The sequence below is a fragment of the Amblyomma maculatum genome, chromosome 7 (assembly GCF_055883805.1).
Source record: "Amblyomma maculatum isolate TAMU_Amacu chromosome 7, ASM5588380v1, whole genome shotgun sequence".
Taxonomy (NCBI): domain Eukaryota; kingdom Metazoa; phylum Arthropoda; class Arachnida; order Ixodida; family Ixodidae; genus Amblyomma; species Amblyomma maculatum.
The window spans coordinates 52,567,723-52,588,311 of NC_139350.1; the positions used below are offsets into that span (position 1 = coordinate 52,567,723).

Here is a 20,589-nt window from a genome sequence, read left to right on the forward strand (position 1 = left end):
TAAAACCCCTCAATAAACTAAAAGTAGCGCCATCTCCTCTCTCCTCCTCTGGCGGCGCCTCTCCTCCTCTCGCATTTCGACCGTGGCTCCACCTACGGGGTGCGCGACTAGCGCGCGCTCTCCGGAGCAGGCGCCCTTCACAGCCGTCTCGATCAGCGCCGCGCGCGCGCCGATCGAGGCGGCCGTGCGCCGGGTCTCACCAGAGCCTTGCATTTTGTCGCAATGTGTTCAGGTTAAAATATTACTCACTGCTGAAACATAATTACCGAATGTTGACAGGGATTTCCCGCCAGAATAGTTTCAGCTGTGAGTGTCATACACCACATATACGCGATTTCGGCGTTGGTTCAACTCGCCGTCATCTCCGTGTGTCCGTAGTTCGTCACATTTGGCCACTCTCAGCGGCATGCTTTATAAAATTTGTAACTAGGCGGCGGAGGGGAACAATTTTGGAACAGTCTGTGTACGGTTTCTTTGCAGCGTTGACTGGATTGCGAGCTGCCGGTAAACTTGAGAAGTGTGGCAGCAGCTGTCTTCCATGTGTTTTCAACTTCAGCTGCAGATCAAATTAACTATAGGCGGCGGAAGCTGCAGTCTGTGTGGAGTCTTTGCAGCTTCGATTGACTTGTGAGCTACCGGTAAACTTGGGGAGGGAGGTAGCAGTTATTTTTTTTTTTTATATTTGGCGTTGAGACGGTGCCGTGTTCAGCTGCCATGGTGTGTCACCATACGTACACGATTTTGGCGTCGATTTAACTCGCCTTCACCTCCTTGAGTCCGTCAGCCATTGACAAAAGTGCGCAACATACTTGAAAAAAAAATTAACTAGGCTGCGGAAGCTGCAGTCTGTGTGGTTTCTTTGCAGGTTGAACTGAATTGTAAGCTACCGTGAAACTTGAGAAGCGTGGTAGCAGTTTTTTTTATATTTTGCGCTGAAACGGTTCCGTTTTCAACTGTCAGTGCGCAACACCATTTGTACGCGATGTCTGAGTTGGTTGAATTCGCCTTCACCACCGTGCTTCTATCAGCCGCCGGCCAAAGAGCGCAACATGCTTGAAAAAAAAAATTAAATAGCCAACGGGAACGATTTAGTAGCAGTCCGCGTGGCAGCAAAACACACAGCGATATGTGCCGCGCGCGCGCCGCCCGCCCCGCTGGAAAGGAGGAAGCTGCACGCCCAGCAAAAAAAAAAAGCGCGCGCGCGCACGTGACGGCGCTCGACCAATGAGAGGGTCGAACGACGAAGGAGAGCGCAGGAGAGGAGGCGGGCGGCAAACTTCACATGTTGGCGCTACTTTTAGTTTATTGAGGGGCTTTAGGTAAGAGTTGACTGCAGCGCCGCGAGTTCTCGTGGCGGCCAGCTCTGAAACTGAGTTTGTTCGTTAACGTAACGATGTAACGTTGCATGGAATGGCATGCATTAAGGTGATAATATTTCACTTTTTTGTTTTCATGGCTCCGCCACGTCGCGAGGCGGAGGCGACCCATTAAAGGGGACAGCCTTTGACAGCCGTTATCACCATCACCATCAGCCAACGGAACTTGAAGGCAGCGTCAGCGTCGCGACTCGCTTGTAACGTCTACGTGCGCTTTGACCAGACCTTCTTTATTGGAATGCTCCGTCGCTTCTGCGCATGCGCCAGCTGAAAGAAGTTAGGAGGAATAACTTGCCGGATGTGGCGTGAAACTTGTTTTATGTTTTGTTTGTAAAATGTCTGCCGCTTCTCGTCGCTGCTTCTAGCGATAGGCCGATAGCTGGTCGCTAGTGTCGCCGGCTCCGTGATCGCTCGCAAGCCGGACTTGGCTGTGGCGCTGGTGGCGGACGGGTTTCTTCGCATCGTAGTTTGAATATCGTAGCCGAGTGGCCGTGTGTGGCCGTGTTCCTTTCCACTTGTTATAATACTCCTTGAGCTTCGGCCTCGCCTACTGCTGTTCGTCAAGCGGCATGCTGTGATATTCCCACGCGTTCTCTTACGTCTCCGACCTGTGGACTCTGCGACGCTAGCTCACGGCCGGTCTCGAGGGAAACGCGCTCTCCATCGAGATAGTTCTGCAATGCGTGTCAGCCCGCCCTTGTCGATGGAACATGCCTGCAGTATGTTGCAAGTAACTGGTGTGGTCAGCATTCCATGTACTTACTTGCATTTCCCGAAATTTATACGAGTCACTGCCTTTGGATCACCCGGAAGTAAGGTGTACAGCGCAAGTAGCGCAACACATGGGATGCGAAAAACTCGTCTCCGATCGAGTACTTGAATGGAACCTCGCTGTCATTTTTATCGTTGTCCTCGACTTCGACACCACTATTCAGCAGCAGTGGTAAACTTTAATCACCTCGAAAGTTTTGTTGAAGTTTTGTTAAACCACCTCGAAATACCAGTATAAAAAGGCCGGTGGGAGCCTGTAATTTGTACGAAATTGCCTCTTTATCCTGGATTTCAAGAGGTCGGTTAGTGTATCCGCAGGGCAATTGTTTTGCCATTCTCGTTGCCTTTATCGGATGTACAAACAGGAATTCGGTGTCCAATTGATGCAGGCAGCTTGGCACAGCTAATCTATTATGAAGCTCCGGTGCGATAGCCAGCCCGGGACTAACCGGGAAATAGAACCTCAACCGGGAAGGCCAGCTATTCATCACAGCTCTCAAGCGACTCACTGCCCGCCATCTGGGCTAGTCATGCAACCGTGGAACCCAGGTATATTTTCAAGTAAACTTCTGTACTTAGGAGTGCCGGGAGGTAGACCGCCCGCGCAAAGAAAAAATGCTCTCCACATCTCCCGACGCAGTCCTGCCTCTAGTTTTGCTCCTAAAGTTGAAGGCTCGAAGCGCAAGCTGTGAAAGTCCTGGTATTTTTGCACAGTATTTATCTTCCAGCTGCTCTAGCTCTAGACAGTTCTTGTATCGAATTCCTGTATTTTTTTTTATTATTTTTTTTTTTGTCTCAGAAAACATCCCACGACGTCCTATTCGATCGATGTTATTTCTACCTGCCCTGTTGTGCTTATCATTGTAGACAAGCATGTAGACTAGTGTCAAAACAATAAATAAACAGTGCTGCGTTCGTGATTCCATCTTTGTCCAGTCATTGCCCTTGCGACTAGTTGCAGCATGCACCAAAAACAAAGTTCGCCAAGTAATTATTTCCTCTGTCTTAGGGAAAACAGGCTAGCTGTGCAAGATATGGACTGATATCCCTTCATATTGTTTCACACAATCATGCTAATGATGTGTTGCATTTTCAAAGATTTAAGCAGTCTGCTTGCATGCACAAGGCGGAGCATTTATTGCGGACTGCATATTGGTTGTGTAGTGTCAAAATACACACATGCATCTCAATTTCAGGACATTCAATACCCTCGGGTGGTTGCAAAATACTCCAATTGTCATGATAGCCAACAGCAGCTATGGGATAAAAAAGGTATAGGGACATAAATCATTGCAAGAGTAACAAAACTGCGTAAATTTGCACTGTTAAAAATATTAAACACTACACAGCGAAAATAGTTTTGCTAGAACCATTGCTGTGACTGGCAAACAGTGCTTGTTGCCTTTAGTGATGTGTTGAGCACAAGGCCTGCATGGAGATTTTAATTCTTTCAGGTAGGCAGAGTTATGTCCTGTTTTTGTTGTGTTATCATACATGCAGGCCAAGGTAATGCCATATGCTCCTTGGTTCCAACACTGCAATTCTGAAAAAGTGACTGCCAACACAGGTCCGATGTACACCGTCCCACTGCTGACCGTGTATATTCCTAAGTGATGTCCAAGTCTTGCGCAGACACTAATCGACGCAGCTCACAAAGCAACAATCCTGCCAAGGTGGTTGCCTACCATAAAATCCACATGCCATAGCTGCCATTCATGGCAGCCCAGAAGTAATGAAGTGCTGACGAAACACATTTGAGATGTTCAGCGAGTTTACACAAGAAGGAGTTGTTAATATGGTTATTTAGTCATCCAGTGAAATTTACACTGTATTTATTTTGTTAAACAAAGCTCCTTTTGTTAAGTGAAACAAGCTCCTAGTAGCCACAGGCAAAAAGTAGGCAAATAGCAATACATATTTAAATACGTATTGTGAATTGTGTTTTATTGTCGGATTCCTTTGAAGGGACACTAAGGAGGATGGAAAGCAGTTTTCCTGTATCGCTAAGATACAGTGTTCTAATCTTAAAGAGACCACACGAGTCGATTTGGGACGTTAAACCCCACAAACCATTAAAGAGACCACTTAAAATGAAAGCAGAGGTTTTAAAAGGATGGAAAGACCAAAAAACAGAACAAAGATGCTGCCATTGCCGGCCAATTTTGCAAGTAAATTGCATGCTTCCACACAGAAGTTTTGGTTCAGATTACTGCAAGATATATTGTGTCATGATCCACTCTAATGTGGCAGTGACACGTCTTTTTCAGCAAGGTCATCATGAATCGACTCATGGGAAGGCTTCTAATTTAAATTTTCTCACCAATAAATACTATATGCCACGACTGCTGCCAGACAACACAGCCATAATGAGAGAAATAATCAAATATTTACTGAGACCAATGACTCAATGGAGTTGTACTCAGTGTCCCTTTAAAAGGGTGCACTGAAGCATTCAAGCAAAGTATGCACTGATGCATGTAAGAAAATATTCTGAGGTAACACAATCTTTGCTCCAACAGAAGACTGACAAATTCACCACAAAGAGGGAAAACAGCTGCCCAGGTACACTGGTACAGCATATACAGCAATCGCAATAATTAGCAGACATGCATTTCATTTCACAGAATGTCACGAAATGTGTTCGCTATTTTAAACGTAATGGCATTAAATGTGCAAGCATATTTTGCAGATTGCAGAGATTTATTTGTGGCTTCAATTATTTATTTCATATATACGGCCACACCTTCGGTCAACAAAAAAAAGGGCGTGTAGGGGTCAGATTAGATGTGCTAGGTTTCTCTCCTGGAGGAGCAAGGAGAGAATCATTCTCCTTTAACCAGTTGACGGTGGATTCATCCAAATGTGAAGGTCCGATGTTCGACGACCCAAAAGTTACCTAAACGGGCATCTCTGCCAGCCGTCGACCAGAGCATATGCAAGAGAGGTGGTCATGTGTAGCCTAAGCACGGACATCTGCACGAGAGAAGGCAAAAAAAAAGAGCTCACATTTTGGGTATCACATCAAAAATATGTGTAAGCCCACTCAGCAACCAAAAATGACGGACATTGTGCATGCATAAAACACATGAATATGTCAGCGCAACTTAACAGTGTTGGCCGTTCATGTCATATCGTAATTATGGTGCAGTGAGGCTTGCTGATGAATTAAACAGGCTCTGCTCATCACAAACCTCTCAGCAGCACCTTCCCACAATCAGTGTCCTGACCTTTCAATAAGACAGCTTTCTCCTCCTAGCATTGCTAGAATGTATCAGAACGTTCTTGCTCACAGCATATAAATACGATCAATATGACAAATACCGGTTTGAGGATACCGGTATGCTGTCTAAAGAGACGAAAGATTTGATTAAGAAACACAAGAGTATGAAAGCTTCCAATCGAACAGACCAGATCAAATTGGCTGAGATATCAAAGCTAATCAATAAGCGCAAGGTGGCTGATATAAGGAAGTATAACATGGAGAAAATTGAACATGCTGTAAAGAACGGGAGAAGCCTTAAAGCGGTAAAGAAGAAATTGGGCATAGGCAAAAACCAGATGTATGCGATAAGGGACAGGCGGGCAACGTCATCACGAATATTATTTAAAGTCCCAAAGCGACTCGTGTGGTCTCTTTAAGATTAGAACACTGTATCTTAGCAATGCAGGAAACCTGCTTTCCATCCTCCTTAGTGTCCCTTCAAAGGAATCCGACAATAAAACACAATTCACAATAAGTATTTCAATATGTATAGCCATTTGCCTACTTTTTGCCTGTGGCTACTAGGAGCTTGTTTCACTTCACAAAAGGAGCTTTGTTTAACAAAATAAATACAGTGTAAATTTCACTGGATGACTAATTAACCATATTAACAACTCCCTCTTGTGTAAACTCGCTGAACATCTCAAATGTGTTTTGTCAGCACTTCATTACTTCTGGGCTGCCATTGCCATGAATGGCAGCTATGGCATGTGGGTTTTATGGTAGGCAACCACCTTGGCAGGAATGTTGCTTTGTGAGCTGCGTCGATTAGTGTCTGCCCAAGACTTGGACATCACTTAGGAATATACACGGTCAGCAGTGGGACGGTGTACATCGGACCTGTGTTGGCAGTCACTTTTTCAGAATTGCATGTTGGAAACAAGGACCATATGGCATTACCTTGGCCTGCATGTATGATAACACAACAAAAACAGGACATAACTCTGCCTAACTGACAGGATTAAAATCTCCATGCAGGCCTTGTGCTCAACACATCACTAAAGGCAACAAGCACTGTTTGCCATGTCAGTCACAGCAATGGTTCTAGCAAAACTACTTTCACTGTGTAGTGTTTAATATTTTTAACAGTGCAAATTTACGCAGTTTTGCTACTCTTGCAATGATTTATGTCCCTATACCTTTTTTATCCCATAGCTGCAATTGGCTATCATGACAATTGGAGTATTTTGCAACCACCCGAGGGTATTGAATGTCCTGAAATCGAGATGCATGTGTGTATTTTGACACTACACAACCAATATGCAGTCCGCAATAAATGCTCCGCCTTGTGCATGCAAGCAGACTGCTTAAATCTTTGAAAATGCAACACATCATTAGCATGATTGTGTGAAACAATATGAAGGGATATCAGTCCATATCTTTGCAGCTTGCACAGCTAGCCTGTTTTCCCTAAGACAGAGGAAATAATTACTGGCAAACTTTGTTTTGGTGCATGCTGCAACTAGTCGCAAGGGCAATGACTGGACAAAGATGGAATCAAGAATGCAGCACTGTTTATTTATTGTTTTGACACTAATCTACATGCTTGTCTACATTGATAAGCGCAACAGGGGAAGTAGAAATAACATCGATTGAATAGGATGCCGTGGAATGTTTTCTGAAAAAAAAAGAAAGAACAGGAATTCGACACAAGAACTGTCTAGAGCTAGAGCAGCTGGAAGATAAATATTGTGCAAAAATAGCAGGAATTTCACAGCTTGCGCTTCGAGCGTTTAACTTTAGGAGCAAAACTAGAGGCAGGACTGCGTCGGGAGATGTGGAGAGCATTTTTTTCTTTGCGCGGGCGTTCTACCTCCCGGCACTCCTAAGTACAGAAGTTTACTTGAGAATATACACGGTTGCATGACTAGTCCAGTCGGCCGGCAGCGAGTCGCTTCAGAGCTGTGATGAATAGCTGGCCTTCCCGGTTGAGGTTCTATTTCCCGGTTAGTTCCGGGCTGGCTACCGCACCGGAGCTTCATAATAGATTAGCTGTGCCAAGCTGCCTGCATCAATTGGACACCGAATTCCGTGTTTGTACATCCGATAAAGGCAACGAAAATGGCAAAACAATTGCGCTCCGGATGCAATAACCGACCTCTTGAAATCCAGGATAGAGAGGCAATTTCGTACAAATTACAGGCTCCAACCGGCCTTTTTATACAGGTATTTCCAGGTAATTAAAATTTACCACTGCTACTAAATAGTGGTGTCGAAGTCGAGAACAACGATAAAAATGACAGTGAGATTCCATTCAACTACGCACTCGATCGGAGACGAGTTTTTCTCATCCCTTGTGTTGCGCTGCACACCTCAGTATGATCCAAAGGCAGTGACTCGTATAATTTCGGGAAATGCAAATAAGTACATGGAATGCTGACCATACCAGTTACTTGCAACATACTGAGGCATGTTCCATTGACAAGGGCGGGCGGAACTAGCGTCGCAGAGTTCACAGGTCGGAGACTGGGAATATCACAGCATGCCGCTTGACGAACAGCAGTACGCGAGGCCGAAGCTTAAGGAGTATTATAACAAGTGGAAAGGAACACGGCCACACAAGGCCACTCGGCTACGATATTCAAAATACGATGCCAAGAAACCCATCCGCCACCATCGCCAGAGCCAAGTCCGGCTTGCGACTCGCGAGCGATCACGGAGCCGGCGACACTGGCGACCAGCTATCGGCCTATCGCTAAAAACGGCGACACGAAGAAAGGAAAAAACTTAACGGCGACAAGAAGCGGGAGCCAAAACATAAAACAAGTTTTACGTCACGTCCGGCAAATTATTCCTCCTCGCTCCTTTCTGCTGGCGCATGCGCAGAAGCGACGGAGCATTCCAATAAAGAAGGTCTGGTTGCGCTTTGCGTGAGCTGCTGTTGCTTTTACGTGCCACCACCCTGCCAGACGCGTAGCGCGCTGTGACCATTTTCATTCCACGACTAGGAAGGAACTTGCACGAAGCTATACTTATTGGCGACAAATCCATGGCTGTTGAGCAGGTTCCCGATGACGTTGAGGCGGCCAGCGGCGGCGACAAAACGTCCTCGAGCAACAATCCTCTGAGTCGCAAGCTGAACAAGTTGCTGGAGGCTCGGCTTGAGAACGACCGCGAGACCATCGAAGCCCTGCGGTCTCTGTCCGAGTTCTTCACTGAGAATAACATCCGCACTCGCCGGCGCTTGCGAGGCGACCTAGAAAAACGGAGCCTGGCTATCAACGAGGAGTTCGTGCAGTCTTTCAGCGACCTCAAGGCAAGTAGCATTGAAGTCCATACGTCCGCAAAGCCGACTTATTGCGCATGTGTTCGAGCGCAAATAGATGTGCTACGGACTTTTGGGCATTTGAGAATTTGGGGCACCACGCGTTTTAGACGAAACTCTATTAAGTGACCTATTGTGATCAAAATTGACAATCGCAATAGCTTTAGTTTAAAGGAGACCTCATCATACGTTGTAGGGTCATTCATGAAAAAAGAAAATATTTTCATTCATGAGACAGGCATTAAATTTGTCGCAATTATTTCTTGTAGTGCTCGCATGTTGTAGTTTTGGAAAAATAAGTTATCAAAGGTTGACTAGATGTTCGCACATGAATAGTCGAAATGCCTGCGACGCTTTTAGCGCATTGTTGTTCCATTGGGGGCAGGTTATTACATCTTGCGGAAGCTATTAGGAGGTGACGAGGAAAGCTCCTTTCAGGCATTGCATGCATGCTTTAGTGCTTCGATTGTAATGGAACATTCACATACCTTTTCACCTTGCAGTGCTTGGTTGAATTACTTGCCTTTCCATGAAGTTATTTTCTTGGCTAGGAAGATCAGTGCAATGGACCATTTGCAAAAATGTCAGCTTCTTGGCTAGACTATTTTCTAAGCAGAAGGTCCCAATCTAGGTCGACATTCTTGTGCTTGATCGCATCACCCGGCATCTTCCTAGAGTCGTCAGATGGGTTTTAACAGTAGTGGCATTTATGGTGCCTGACCTAGTCTTCAAAAGAACATTGTACTGAGGTTTCAACTGACATTTTATCAGTTGAAGCAGACTGTTGTCTCAAGGTTTCTGGTGCAGGGATTTTCGCAGGAGGACAACGCTGCAGCGGCTTCTGTGATGGGTGGCTTGCTCTTGGGGCAATTGTGCTACCCTCGCCAGTCGTATGTAAACATAGCCCTTGTCTCGGGAGGCTGTCTTAAGTGATGTGGACCTAGCAGTATACGAATTTTATTAGTCTGGCACAACATACATGTATTCTGAACTAACAGCAGTCAAAAATAGCAAAAGTTTTGTGGGGACTTGTGAATGAGGCTGGTGCGGTCATTTCACCCGAGTTGCATTTGCCGATGATAACTTTGCAGGCAGCCATGAGTGCCCTGTCCGAGGACATTGCGGCCATGTCAGCAGGCTGTGCAGGCATGGTGGAGCGGTTGGATGCAGTGAAGCGGGACACCCGGGACCTTCTAGCTCGCACAGGTCAACTGCGGGCCGAGGCGCGTCGCCTGGAAGGGCGGCAGCAGGCGGCGCAGGGCTTCTTGGCTGCCTTCCAGCCCTCAGCTGAGCAGGTGGCCCTGCTGAGAGGAACAGGTGGACCGGTTGGACGGGACCAACTAGACGAGCGGTTCCTGGATGCTCTGGCCCAAAGTAGGCGTATGCACGACCACTGCAAACTGCTGCTGCGGAGTAGCCGGGCTCAGGCGGGCCTGCAGCTCATGGAATCACTTGCTGCGCAGGTGAGCTGATTTTCTTTTTGTCTGGATTACAGTGGAGATGGTGTCAGTGGATTTAATTTGACTATTTATTTCTTGCGATAAAGGGTGCCCCAGGCATAAACCAGGAATTTTTCTGCAGTGTGCTGTGGTTTTCTTACATGCCAAGCAATGTTTTGCTTTCGTTTCCCATGAGTGCTTTGTTTGTTTTGGGTTTTACTTCTGAAATTTGGGGCTTAAAAGTTGGGTAGTATTTCTTTAGCTAAGATTCGGGGCAGAAATCAGGTTGGTCAGCAAAAGGCCAACAATTTTGTCTTTTTGCAATTTTTTTGGGTAGCTTCTGGGTCATTTTTATGCCTGCAATATTTTAAGGTAATAAATATGCAAATATGTTTACTATTGATACTTGTTTTTGTGTGGAATATAGGTGTTACTTTTTGCATGGAAATAGCAGGTTGCAGTAAAAGATGCACACCCAATCAGACATTTTTTTCTTACTCATTAAAATTTTGACTATTCACTTATTTTATGTTGTTTGCGAGATGTCTGTAGGTGGTGATGGCATGCTGTTCTTGCTTTTTAGCTGTAGACACTTGTCACAGAACCAACACCAAATCAAAGCTTGGTTATGGGCAGTGCAAATCTGGCTGTGTTTTAGCAAGTTTCGGATGAGAGTGCTGTGAGTGCAGCGCATTCAGGCACATGGAACACGCTGTCATGTTACATTTTTAATATTTTTAGGCTTTCATGTGTAAAATAAAAATAAAAGTTTGGTAGACACTTAGGACTGCTTACATGTGGGCATGCAAAAGCATTACTTTTTTGTGCAGCCAGGTTTGATTAAAGATACTGTGAAAGAGGGGACTTTGGTGCACCTTCTAGCCTCGGCCAGCTCTTAACGCTTCTGCCACACAACTCTGTCTCATTCTTACATTGCTTGGTCTTGTTCGTGTCGAATTTGCTTTGCCTCTTTTTCATGTTTCTGCATCTCTGTGTCTTTATTTATTTATTTATTCGGAATAGTTTACGGCCCCAGTTCGGAGTAGGGAATAAGGGGGTAGCAACAGTATCTTTATACAGGCTAGAATTAAACATAAAAATTACACTGACAAAATACAAAGACAGTAAAATGAACTAGCGACTCAAAAACAGCCTGAAAATACAGTTTGTAACATCAAAACTTAAGATGTGAAAGTACATAGCAAGAATGGAAAAGCAGGAAGGAAAGGTTGTGTCAAACGCAACCTGCACATGCCTGCTATGCAGTGAAGCATCCTCAATCGACAATGGTCCAGCGTGCTCGAAGACCGGAGGAAGCACGCGGATGCAAGAGAGAAGAATATGCGTAGGCATTAGAATGGCATGACACCATCTCGAAATAAAACTAAAAGGCCAGTGACGCGTGCGGCAGTGTCTGAAACAGCGTGATTGGTAGATGTGCGCGCCTGATGGCAGTGATGGGGCGGTATGATTTTAGGAGAAACGAGGCTGAAACTGGGGGACTTGGGATTGTTGTTGCGCCTGCCATAACATGGATGTCTGAGTTGCGCAGGCACTGCTTTTCCATAAAATTCAGGATCTAGTGTATTTGAGCAATTGCAAGTTTTGTGTCATCCCTTGTCCCAGTTAACCAGTTCAAGCCCGGCCATGGCAGAATCGACAAGAGTCTGATGCCATAGACTTACTGGCTGTCAACCAGGACTGCACTCTTAGTTTGAATTATCCAAATTTTGGATTTAACGGAGGTTGAATTAACAAAATTTTACTGTAGAGGACGGTGATAAGAGCATAGCTGACGACGTAAGCATAAGCAGCGCAATCGGTATTGGTGCACTGAAGGTCGCATACTGCCATTATTACTGCAATCATCTGCCATTACCGCCAGCTATCTGGCCTGCCTCTGTAGATTGTGAGCGAGTGCAGATAGCGTGCTTGTGGGAGCCGACCACTCGTGCTCGTAGCTTTCACTGTGTAGTCTCGGAAGGTTGCCTTCCACTGCACAGTTGAAAAGCTTTTCCCAAGTATAGCAAACTTTAAGCCTGAAAGGTGGGCGGTGGTAGGTGATTTGTTGGAGAGGTTGGCGGCAGGTGCAAGTCAGCCATCACACTAAAATGCAAAGTTTGCCTTTCATTTCATTTTACAGCTTAGCCACTGCCGCTCACCGTGGGGAGAGAACCCTGTGCTCAGGCAACCATTTGTCTTTATGGATGTAACAGCACTGTTCCATGCCAAGGTCTTATTGTACATGTATCACCAACAGGGGAAGGTCAAAAAGTTGTTCAAGGAATGACGAGACATGCATAAGCAACGTGTCTGCCCTTATCACTGAGAAAGGGTTGGGCTTTTCATCTGCACCTCTTTCTTATCTAAATCAACATTTGATTTAGTAGTCTGAAATTTTTACGCTTTCTTCAACAATGCACAATTTTTATGTCACTCGTTTTGCAGGCATTCTCCAGTTTTTTAAATGAATGACACTTGGGTTTATGTAATTCCCATTTTAAGTCATCTCACCCTGTGTCAGTCTTACCATGGTAGCTCACTGGCTAGGGTGCTCAACTGCTGTGGCAGCCATTTTTTTGATAGAGGCGAGCAACAAGATGCCTGTGTACTGTGCGATGTCAGTGAACAGTAAAGAAACCTGGGTGGTCGAAATTTCCTGAGCCCTCCACTGCGATGTCCTTTGTATCTTGAGTCGCTTTGGAATATTAAACCCTGTAAACCAAACCATTCTATGTCTGATCCTGGCATTCTTTGGTTATGTGCGATTTTATTTATGAAGTTTTTGGATTTTATCTTTTTACTATTGGGGGGGGTCTTATCAATGGCATTCAGGGATGGTGTATGTGCTGTTTCTTTTGTCATGTCCTGCATTATCTTTCTGCCATTTTCTTCATTGTGTGCTTTGATGTTGTTTCTGTCATTTATTTAAGATACCGCGCACATTGTCTAGTGGAGTAGGGTTAGAGGCAGGCTAGTAGTAAGTGAGGCCATGACTCCTTTAGCAGCAGTAGCAGTCAGTTATGAGATCACATTAGTGATGCATGGTGGCTGGGTGGGGCTGCAGCTAAAAAGGGGCGCTTTCTGGTTGTTGCAGCAAGAGGCAGCCTACGAGCGCCTGTACCGCTGGCTCCAAAACAGGTGCCGTGTGCTCGGCTCTGACACTGCAGCCGAGCCTGGTCCACTGTTGGCTCGAGCCTTTGGAGCCCTGCGCGAGCGGACCCTGTTGTGGGGCTATGCCCTTGATGAGTATGCCAACGCGCGCCGTGCCTGTGTAGTGCGCCACCTCATCGACGCCCTCACCCGAGGCAGTGGAGGCACCCGGCCTCTGGAGTCTCTGGCCAAGGATCCCCTCCGATATGCGGGCGACATGCTGGCCTGGGCCCATCAGTGTGCTGCCTCCGAGCGGGAGCTTTTGGAGCAGCTGCTTGCACAGTGTGGAGGACTGCGTGGAAGGTAAGCAGGGAGGAGGCAGAGGTGGCCTGTCTAGTTGAACTGGACTCTATTTGTCCCTTGCCTTTAATCACCCGCACTTGTCTGCTCGTGTTCTGCACTGTTCGATTTATTACAGGTGGTTTGGGCGCCGTGGGGGCACAAATCAATTTATTTTAACATCCACAAAGTGGTGTTACGAAAAGAGGCAAAAACCTCCTAGCCAGGCATGGCAACATCCATGACCATTTTTGTATTTTTGTGAGAGAGAGTAGTTTAGTGGTGCATATGAGTGCCATATGCAAAAAGATAGAAATAGGAAGCAAGTTTCACTTTATGCTTGAAAATACGGCATCAGCAGAGTAAAAGGTAAAGTCTAGACAAACTGTGTGTAAATATGGGCATGGTAGCATAAGTGCACAGATAAAAATAGCGGCACAATGCAGGAATAAAATTTTGTGTGGAGAAAAAATTAACAGACAATCATTGAGATTTATGTGACATATGCGTGTGAGTGTTACTTTTCTACAGCATGCTACTTGATTATGTTATTGCCTGTCTAAAGAAATGGCATTCATTAATGCTTGCTTCTGAATCGTTTGCAGTGGAACCTCAGTAATACAAATTTCATGGGGTTGCGGAAAACTTTGTATCGCTCGAAAATTCTTGTCATTAAGAAGAACAAAATTAAGTATGTGGAAGCATGGGAAACGTATTCCCGCAGATCTGTTTATGGCCGACGAGGCTTTTTAATTAAGGTCGTTTGTCCACAGTCCGCCACCCGCGGCATGTATAGTGCGACAGATATCGACATCGGTGACATGCTGGCTTCATGCTGCCGCTCCCTGTTCTCGTGGTGCATACTGTGCAACTAGCAATTGCGAAGTCAACGATGTGCGGACCGTGTGTGCCCGTCGCCGCTAACTTCTCACAGTGCATGTAGCGCGACTGACAGTTGCAACATCTGCAATTTGTGGGATGTGTGCCGCTTCAAACTTTTCGTGGCATAGAAGGTACGACAGACGATCGCGACGCTGGCAATGTACAGTTTGCCTGCCTCTGTAGACTTCTCGCAGCGCGTACGGTACAGCATGACGAAATTGCAACGTTGGTGGCGTGCAAGCCTTGTGACACCGCACACTGCTCGCAGTGCGTACAGTCTGATTAGCAATCACAGATTCAACAATGTGCAGGCAGTGCAAAGTGCTAGAGGCTGCGGTCACAGTTGGCATGTTCCTATTATCCGTAGTGGTGCGGGAGAGTGTTTGGAACATCAGAAATTTTGCACATTGTACACAATGCACTCTGGTCGGGGGAATTTCACGAATTCATATCAACCAGATTGAAATTACCGAGGCTCTACTGTAATAGGAGAGTAATTGCTGATTTCCACACCCAAGCATAGCTGTACGGCTACAAAGGAAATTTATACACAGCTTTCTCAGAAACCTCATAGTTAAAGTAAAATTTGTCCTGGTCCGGAATTTGAGCCCAGGTCCACCAGCTGTCTATGGCAATTGATGTACCAATTGAGCTACCCAGGGTGGCCAGCAGTCAAATAGTAAGGTGAAATGAGATTGATAACAACTTGAAGTGGGAAGGGTGTTTGACCCATCTTGGTTAGCTCAGTTGGTAGAGCGACTGCCCCAGACAAGCAGTGGTAGTGGGTTCGGACTTTGGATGAGGACAAATTTTTCTTCAACTACAAAGTTTCTGAGAGAACTTTGTACTTTTCCTTTGTAGTTGTAAGCTGCGCTTGAGTGGATGCTAATCAGCAATTACTCTTCTACTATAAATCTACCCCACCATGGGGAATTCCTCTAAAATATTGAACAGTCGTTCATTGTTTTTAGGTTCATAAAATGGGATGTCCACTTGACAGAAGCATGCTTGTGAGGCTCCCAGTGCATTCAATTTCCATTTCACCCTTCCTTCTGTATGAAATGAGCCCCAGAGTAGGCAGCGCTTTCCAACTTGGCTATGCCAACTGGGCCCATATTCCAAGTTTGTGTCGTTATCGAAATGTCGCCATCTCACATGACCACGAGCCATCTGATTGGTGGAAGCGCTGGAGCATGATTTTGCCACCTCCTCCGGTTCCGTAGTGTCAACACCTGGTTCCGGCATTTCGACCAATCAGGTGACTCGAGGTCACGTGAGATGGCGACTCTTCGATAATGACGCAAACTCAGAATATGGACCCTGGGCCCATATTCCAAGTTCGCGTCGTTGTCGTTAGGGGGAAAAAAATGTGCTCAAATGAAGATGAAGACAGAGACAGCCTCATCTCTGTCACAGCTTCATTCAAGTGCCAGTCGTTATTTCAGTAGAAAACAAAGTTCTAGCAGCCCCGAATATGTGTCTTCCATTTATGTGACAACCTGCATTTCATGAATTGATGCCGTCCTGGCGGATCGTTCGTAGGATTTACACTTTGAAAGTCTCAAATACACAATGAAAAATTATGGATTCCTCGCTTTGTGCGATGGTCAGTGGGAACTGTCTGGCATGAGAAGTGGTGGAGGAGTACTTAATTGGTAGGCGTCAGCTTAGTGCATTCCAAATCCTAATCCGGCTGGGTGCAAGTGTGCGCTACGACGTAATCTAGCATACTACAGCCTACGGCCGTCAGCGCATGGCGGCTCTCGCCTTGTGTGCTTTGCCGCCAATGCAGGTGTTACAAAAATAAATTTTATGTTCTAATAGCATGGAGTTATCGTGCTGTCATCTAGCAAGATAAGATATTTCCGTGGTCAGTGGTGGCTAGTCTGAAAGCACTTTCCGCTACTGTTCAGTTGCTTAGCATGTTAGGCCCAGTGACACCGAGCGAGCGGTGCACTTTCACCCAGTGAGATGCGCATCACTGCAGGACGTGCGCCGCTGGCATGGCTGCACTCAAGTCTTGCATCAGTGCTGCATGCGTAAACGAAGAATCGGCTTTCTTCCTGTTTTTCCTTTCTGTGAGGCAAATGCCGAGCAAAGGTACTGCTGCCACAGAGTGAAAATGGTTCTAAATGGAGTCTTAGCAGAATGACAGGTTGCTGACGCCGTTCTGTTCTTTGTAAAACGCCTTCAGAGAGTTGGAGTAGACATATCTATGGCATATTGTCCTGCAACGTATGCAAGGTGCACGTGATGCCTACTTAACATGTAGTGAGCTTGCTTTGAGCTGTGCATATGCATGTCATAAAAAGAGTGCTGCAGTGAGTTAGTGGGGTGGACGGTATGTGTTGGCGTCTGCTTATATTTTGGAGCAAAGTTTTGGAGGGGGGTAGTAACTGGGACGAGTTCAGTCATCGACATTGACATGCATATGCACAGCTCAAAGCAAGCTCACTACATGTTAAGTAGGCATCACGTGCACCTTGCATATGTTGCAGGACAATATGCCATAGATATGTCTACTCCAACTCTCTGAAGGCGTTTTACAAAGAACAGAACGGCGTCAGCAACCTGTCATTCTGCTAAGACTCCATTTAGAACCATTTTCACTCTGTGGCAGCAGTACCTTTGCTCGGCATTTGCCTCACAGAAAGGAAAAACTGGAAGAAAGGCTGCTAGGATGTGTTTGCGAAATCAAGCTGCTTGTGCATCCTCTTTATAAAGATATAATTTAAAGAAAAAAAAAAGTACACAAGATATGTAACAACAATAACTCTCACTGGATGATGGCCAGTTTCATAACATATAGGGAAAAAAGTTGTAAATAATTTTGGCAGCCAGAGTAGTAGGTGCATTTATAATGCGATGCGTCAGGTCAGCAAAAGTTGTGGTCATACAATGCCAAGTCTACACGACAGCTTAACATTGTTCCAATAATTTCGTGTAACCAAAGTCTGACTGTATATCCAGGCCTCCAGTGGTTACTTACGGGCATGTGCAAAATTTTGCACAGAGTGCCAGTGTTTTGAAATAAAAACAGCAGAGTTGCAGGATTTAATAAACAAAGTTTTGAATGATTGTGGAATCGGGTTTCTTTTCAAGGTGCACACAAGGTTAGGAATAAAAAAAAAATTATTGGTGGTACAAAAATTTGCTGCCGTGAAAAATAGTAGAGGACATTCTACGGAGCTTGTTCACTTTTTTCACCATTCATCAATAAAAAAAGCACCCTACATATCCGGAGGGTGCCAACTTCCTGGAACAAAGAAATTGCTGTTGAGTGCATCACAGTTGTGTGCAGTGTGCTTGAAAGGGTCAATCAGCCAGGAGCAGTTGGCACAGCATCACGGTCACAGTCACGGTCACGGCTACACAGTTTCAACATCTGGCATTGGTGTGCAGTGGTGGGGAGGCGGCCCTGGACCACATTCTGGCAGGCCTGTGCTCCCCGCTGAGGCTGCGCCTCGAGCAGTTGGCTGTGGGCGAGAGCAGCCCGCTGGTGCTGTGCCGCCTGCGGTCGGTGGTGTGCTTCTATGCCGCCACTCTGGGCGCGGGGACGGCGCTGGCCACCTGTCTCGACGAGGTTGCTGCCCTGGCGCACAAGATGTTCCTCAACAGTCTCACGTGCCATTGTACACGCCTGTTGGACAAGGTGCGACGCCTGCCTTACTTTGTCGTCCCACTTGCAGTTGCGGGTGCAGTAGCTCGAGCAGGAAGCCATTGCCCCAGTTTTTACAGAGGACAAAAGTCTCGAGCAGCGCGCAAGTGCAGTAAAACCTGATCCGTTTTCGTTACACTGGATATTGGTGTCAAATTGCGTGGTGTTCAGCTAAAAGGCAGTGTGCTCAGTGGAAAGCATGCTCAATGAAAAAACAAACAAACAATACAGCCAAGCTCAGTGGCACCCACACACTCGCTCACCACCTATGTCACACGCGAAGGATTTAAGGTCCACTAGCAGTCCTGCCCAGCTGATTAAACTTCACAATGTCTTGCAGTTTATTTTTTTATTGGACGCCTTTTCGTGTTTATAATTAATCCTAGTAATGTTGAAAGCTTGCAGTTTTCTCACAGACTTGCAAGCCTCATGCAGAAACAGAGCCAAAATGAAAAATAATTGATGGAGACCTTACATCAGTAACAGTTACTTTACAAAGAATGGTGCCTTTATTTTTTTTTTCCTGCGTTTTCCTGAGCTGATAAGTGGGCAGAGATGGCAAATGCCCAACAAAGGAATCACGAGGCCCCCTCTATTCAAACTAAACATAGCTGGTTGAAGGCTTGCGCTTTATTATTTTGTATTTCCTCAAGATGGGCTCGTGGCTGAAGACTCCATTCGAGGGCAGTAGGTAGATAGGGGTTTTGATGTGGGCTGCCTAGCAAGCAACAATGTCCGGAACACCCTCTTGAGAGCACGGGCACTGCAATGGCGGTTCATGCATTGATAGCCATGGTAATTGGAAGAACGGTAGATTGAGTTTTAAACTTCCATAATCTTTCCTCAATTTGGCTGGGGGTCTCCCGTTGCCTTTGGTCGTCCTCCCACCACATTTTCCTTAAAACCACTTGCTGGGCGTGTTGTCAAGTCATGTTTGCAGTCTTACAGTGGAAGAACGTACACGGACAAGAGAGGAGGCACTATAAGGTGCTGACTTCAACAAAACTTTATTGCTGCGCGCATTGTATATGTATACCGTACAGTGCGCAAGCGCAGCAAATAAATGAAATTAAGCTGTCACACTTAGTCTAGCACCAGCATCGCATCGCGCCATGACCCGTAGTGTTGTAAACTACTTCATAAGATTTGTTGACCTAGGCATTTACTTTTGTGATGACCACGTGTGCTAGGCTCACTCACCGCGAGGAAACAGATTCCTTTTGGTTCAGCGGACTTCAGACTAGAGTAACGGGCAAATGTGAAGTCTTGTTTTTGCGACGCTGTCTTGAAATCATGTGAGGAATTAGGCTTCTATAGCCAGGTAACCCGGTCGAAAGGTTCTGGCTACCTGTGTACTCTGTTGCTGTCTGTAGCTGAGAACATGCTCAGAGACAGCAATAAGGTTGGTTCAAGCAACGGTGGGGCTAGCCCAGACCAGGTGAAGGAAGTGGCAGTGATTCCTTACATGCATGTCATCGCCCACAACCTCAAAAGAATATTCGAAAAAGCAGGGGTGCGTGTGGTGTTTTCTGCATCAGAGAAGCTTTTAAATTTATCCAGAAAGGTGATTTATTCAATACCATTCCCCTGTGGCCGAACCTACATGGGGAAAGTAGGCAGATGTCTCAACGAGAGGCTGATGGAACACAATAAAAGCTTCATTGAGGCATCTCGCCATCTCTGCATATACTGCTGTGACTGCGAGCAGTCCCATCTTGGAAAAAGCCACGATAGTTCACAAGTATGTGAACAAATCAACCTGAGAGATAGCGGAGGCTTGTGAAATCGCGGAGAAAGCAGACGGTTGTGTTAGCACACCATCGGTGTTTCTTTCATTTATAGGCATTTAACTTAACAGTGATATAGCAATCTGTAGTTTTTGTGCTGTCTCTCTGGTATCTTGCATTCTGGTGTTTTGTAGCCTCTGTCTTGCTTGCCTGTTCGAGGGAGGGCGAGTCCTGCTGCAATGCTATGCCGGTGCTAGATTAAGCATGGCGCCTTCATTTTCCTTTCTTTGCTGCGCATCCGCACTGTGCTGTATATGCATATGCGCTGCTCGCAGCAATGAAGTTTTGTTGAAGTCGGCGCTTTGTGGCGTCTCCTCTCTTGTCAGTGTTCGTCTTAGCGCTGTGTGATTGTAATCGTGTAACCACATTTTGTTCTGGAGCCCATGACTACTTTCGCTGAATACCCTTTGCATTTTAACGAGGGTTTCGTCAAATAGACATGTGGCTTTGTGGTTCTTTTCACTTCATGTAGTTGCACTTCTCCGTGCTGCGAGCCTGAGGGAAAAAAATTACAAGGGTTCAACTCTGCTGAACCAAACATTGAACGAAAGCATTAGCTGCGGGTGACCGAGCATTCTTCTCTTTTTCTTCTTCCTCGGCCCACGTATAAAGCCCTACTTTAACCGAGCCGTATGAGCATGCCTTAGTGGCTTATAGGGGTAACGTGAATGCCAAGGTCCTAGCAAGCTGATTCTGACATAACCGTCTCATGTGAAA

General features: G+C 46.0%; 1 protein-coding gene across 1 annotated transcript in view; it reads left to right on the top strand.

Annotated features, from left to right (window-relative positions):
* The first annotated feature begins 8,111 nt into the window (after window positions 1-8,111).
* The window catches only part of Cog6 (conserved oligomeric Golgi complex subunit 6), a 30,642-nt gene continuing 18,164 nt past the window's right edge, over window positions 8,112-20,589 (top strand). Inside the window, exons 1-4 of the mRNA XM_084609076.1 lie at window positions 8,112-8,669; window positions 9,770-10,137; window positions 13,211-13,569; window positions 17,830-18,079. Coding sequence (XP_084465202.1) covers window positions 8,399-8,669; window positions 9,770-10,137; window positions 13,211-13,569; window positions 17,830-18,079 — 1,248 coding nt within the window. The 5' untranslated portion in view covers window positions 8,112-8,398. The remainder of the gene's footprint in view (window positions 8,670-9,769; window positions 10,138-13,210; window positions 13,570-17,829; window positions 18,080-20,589) is intronic.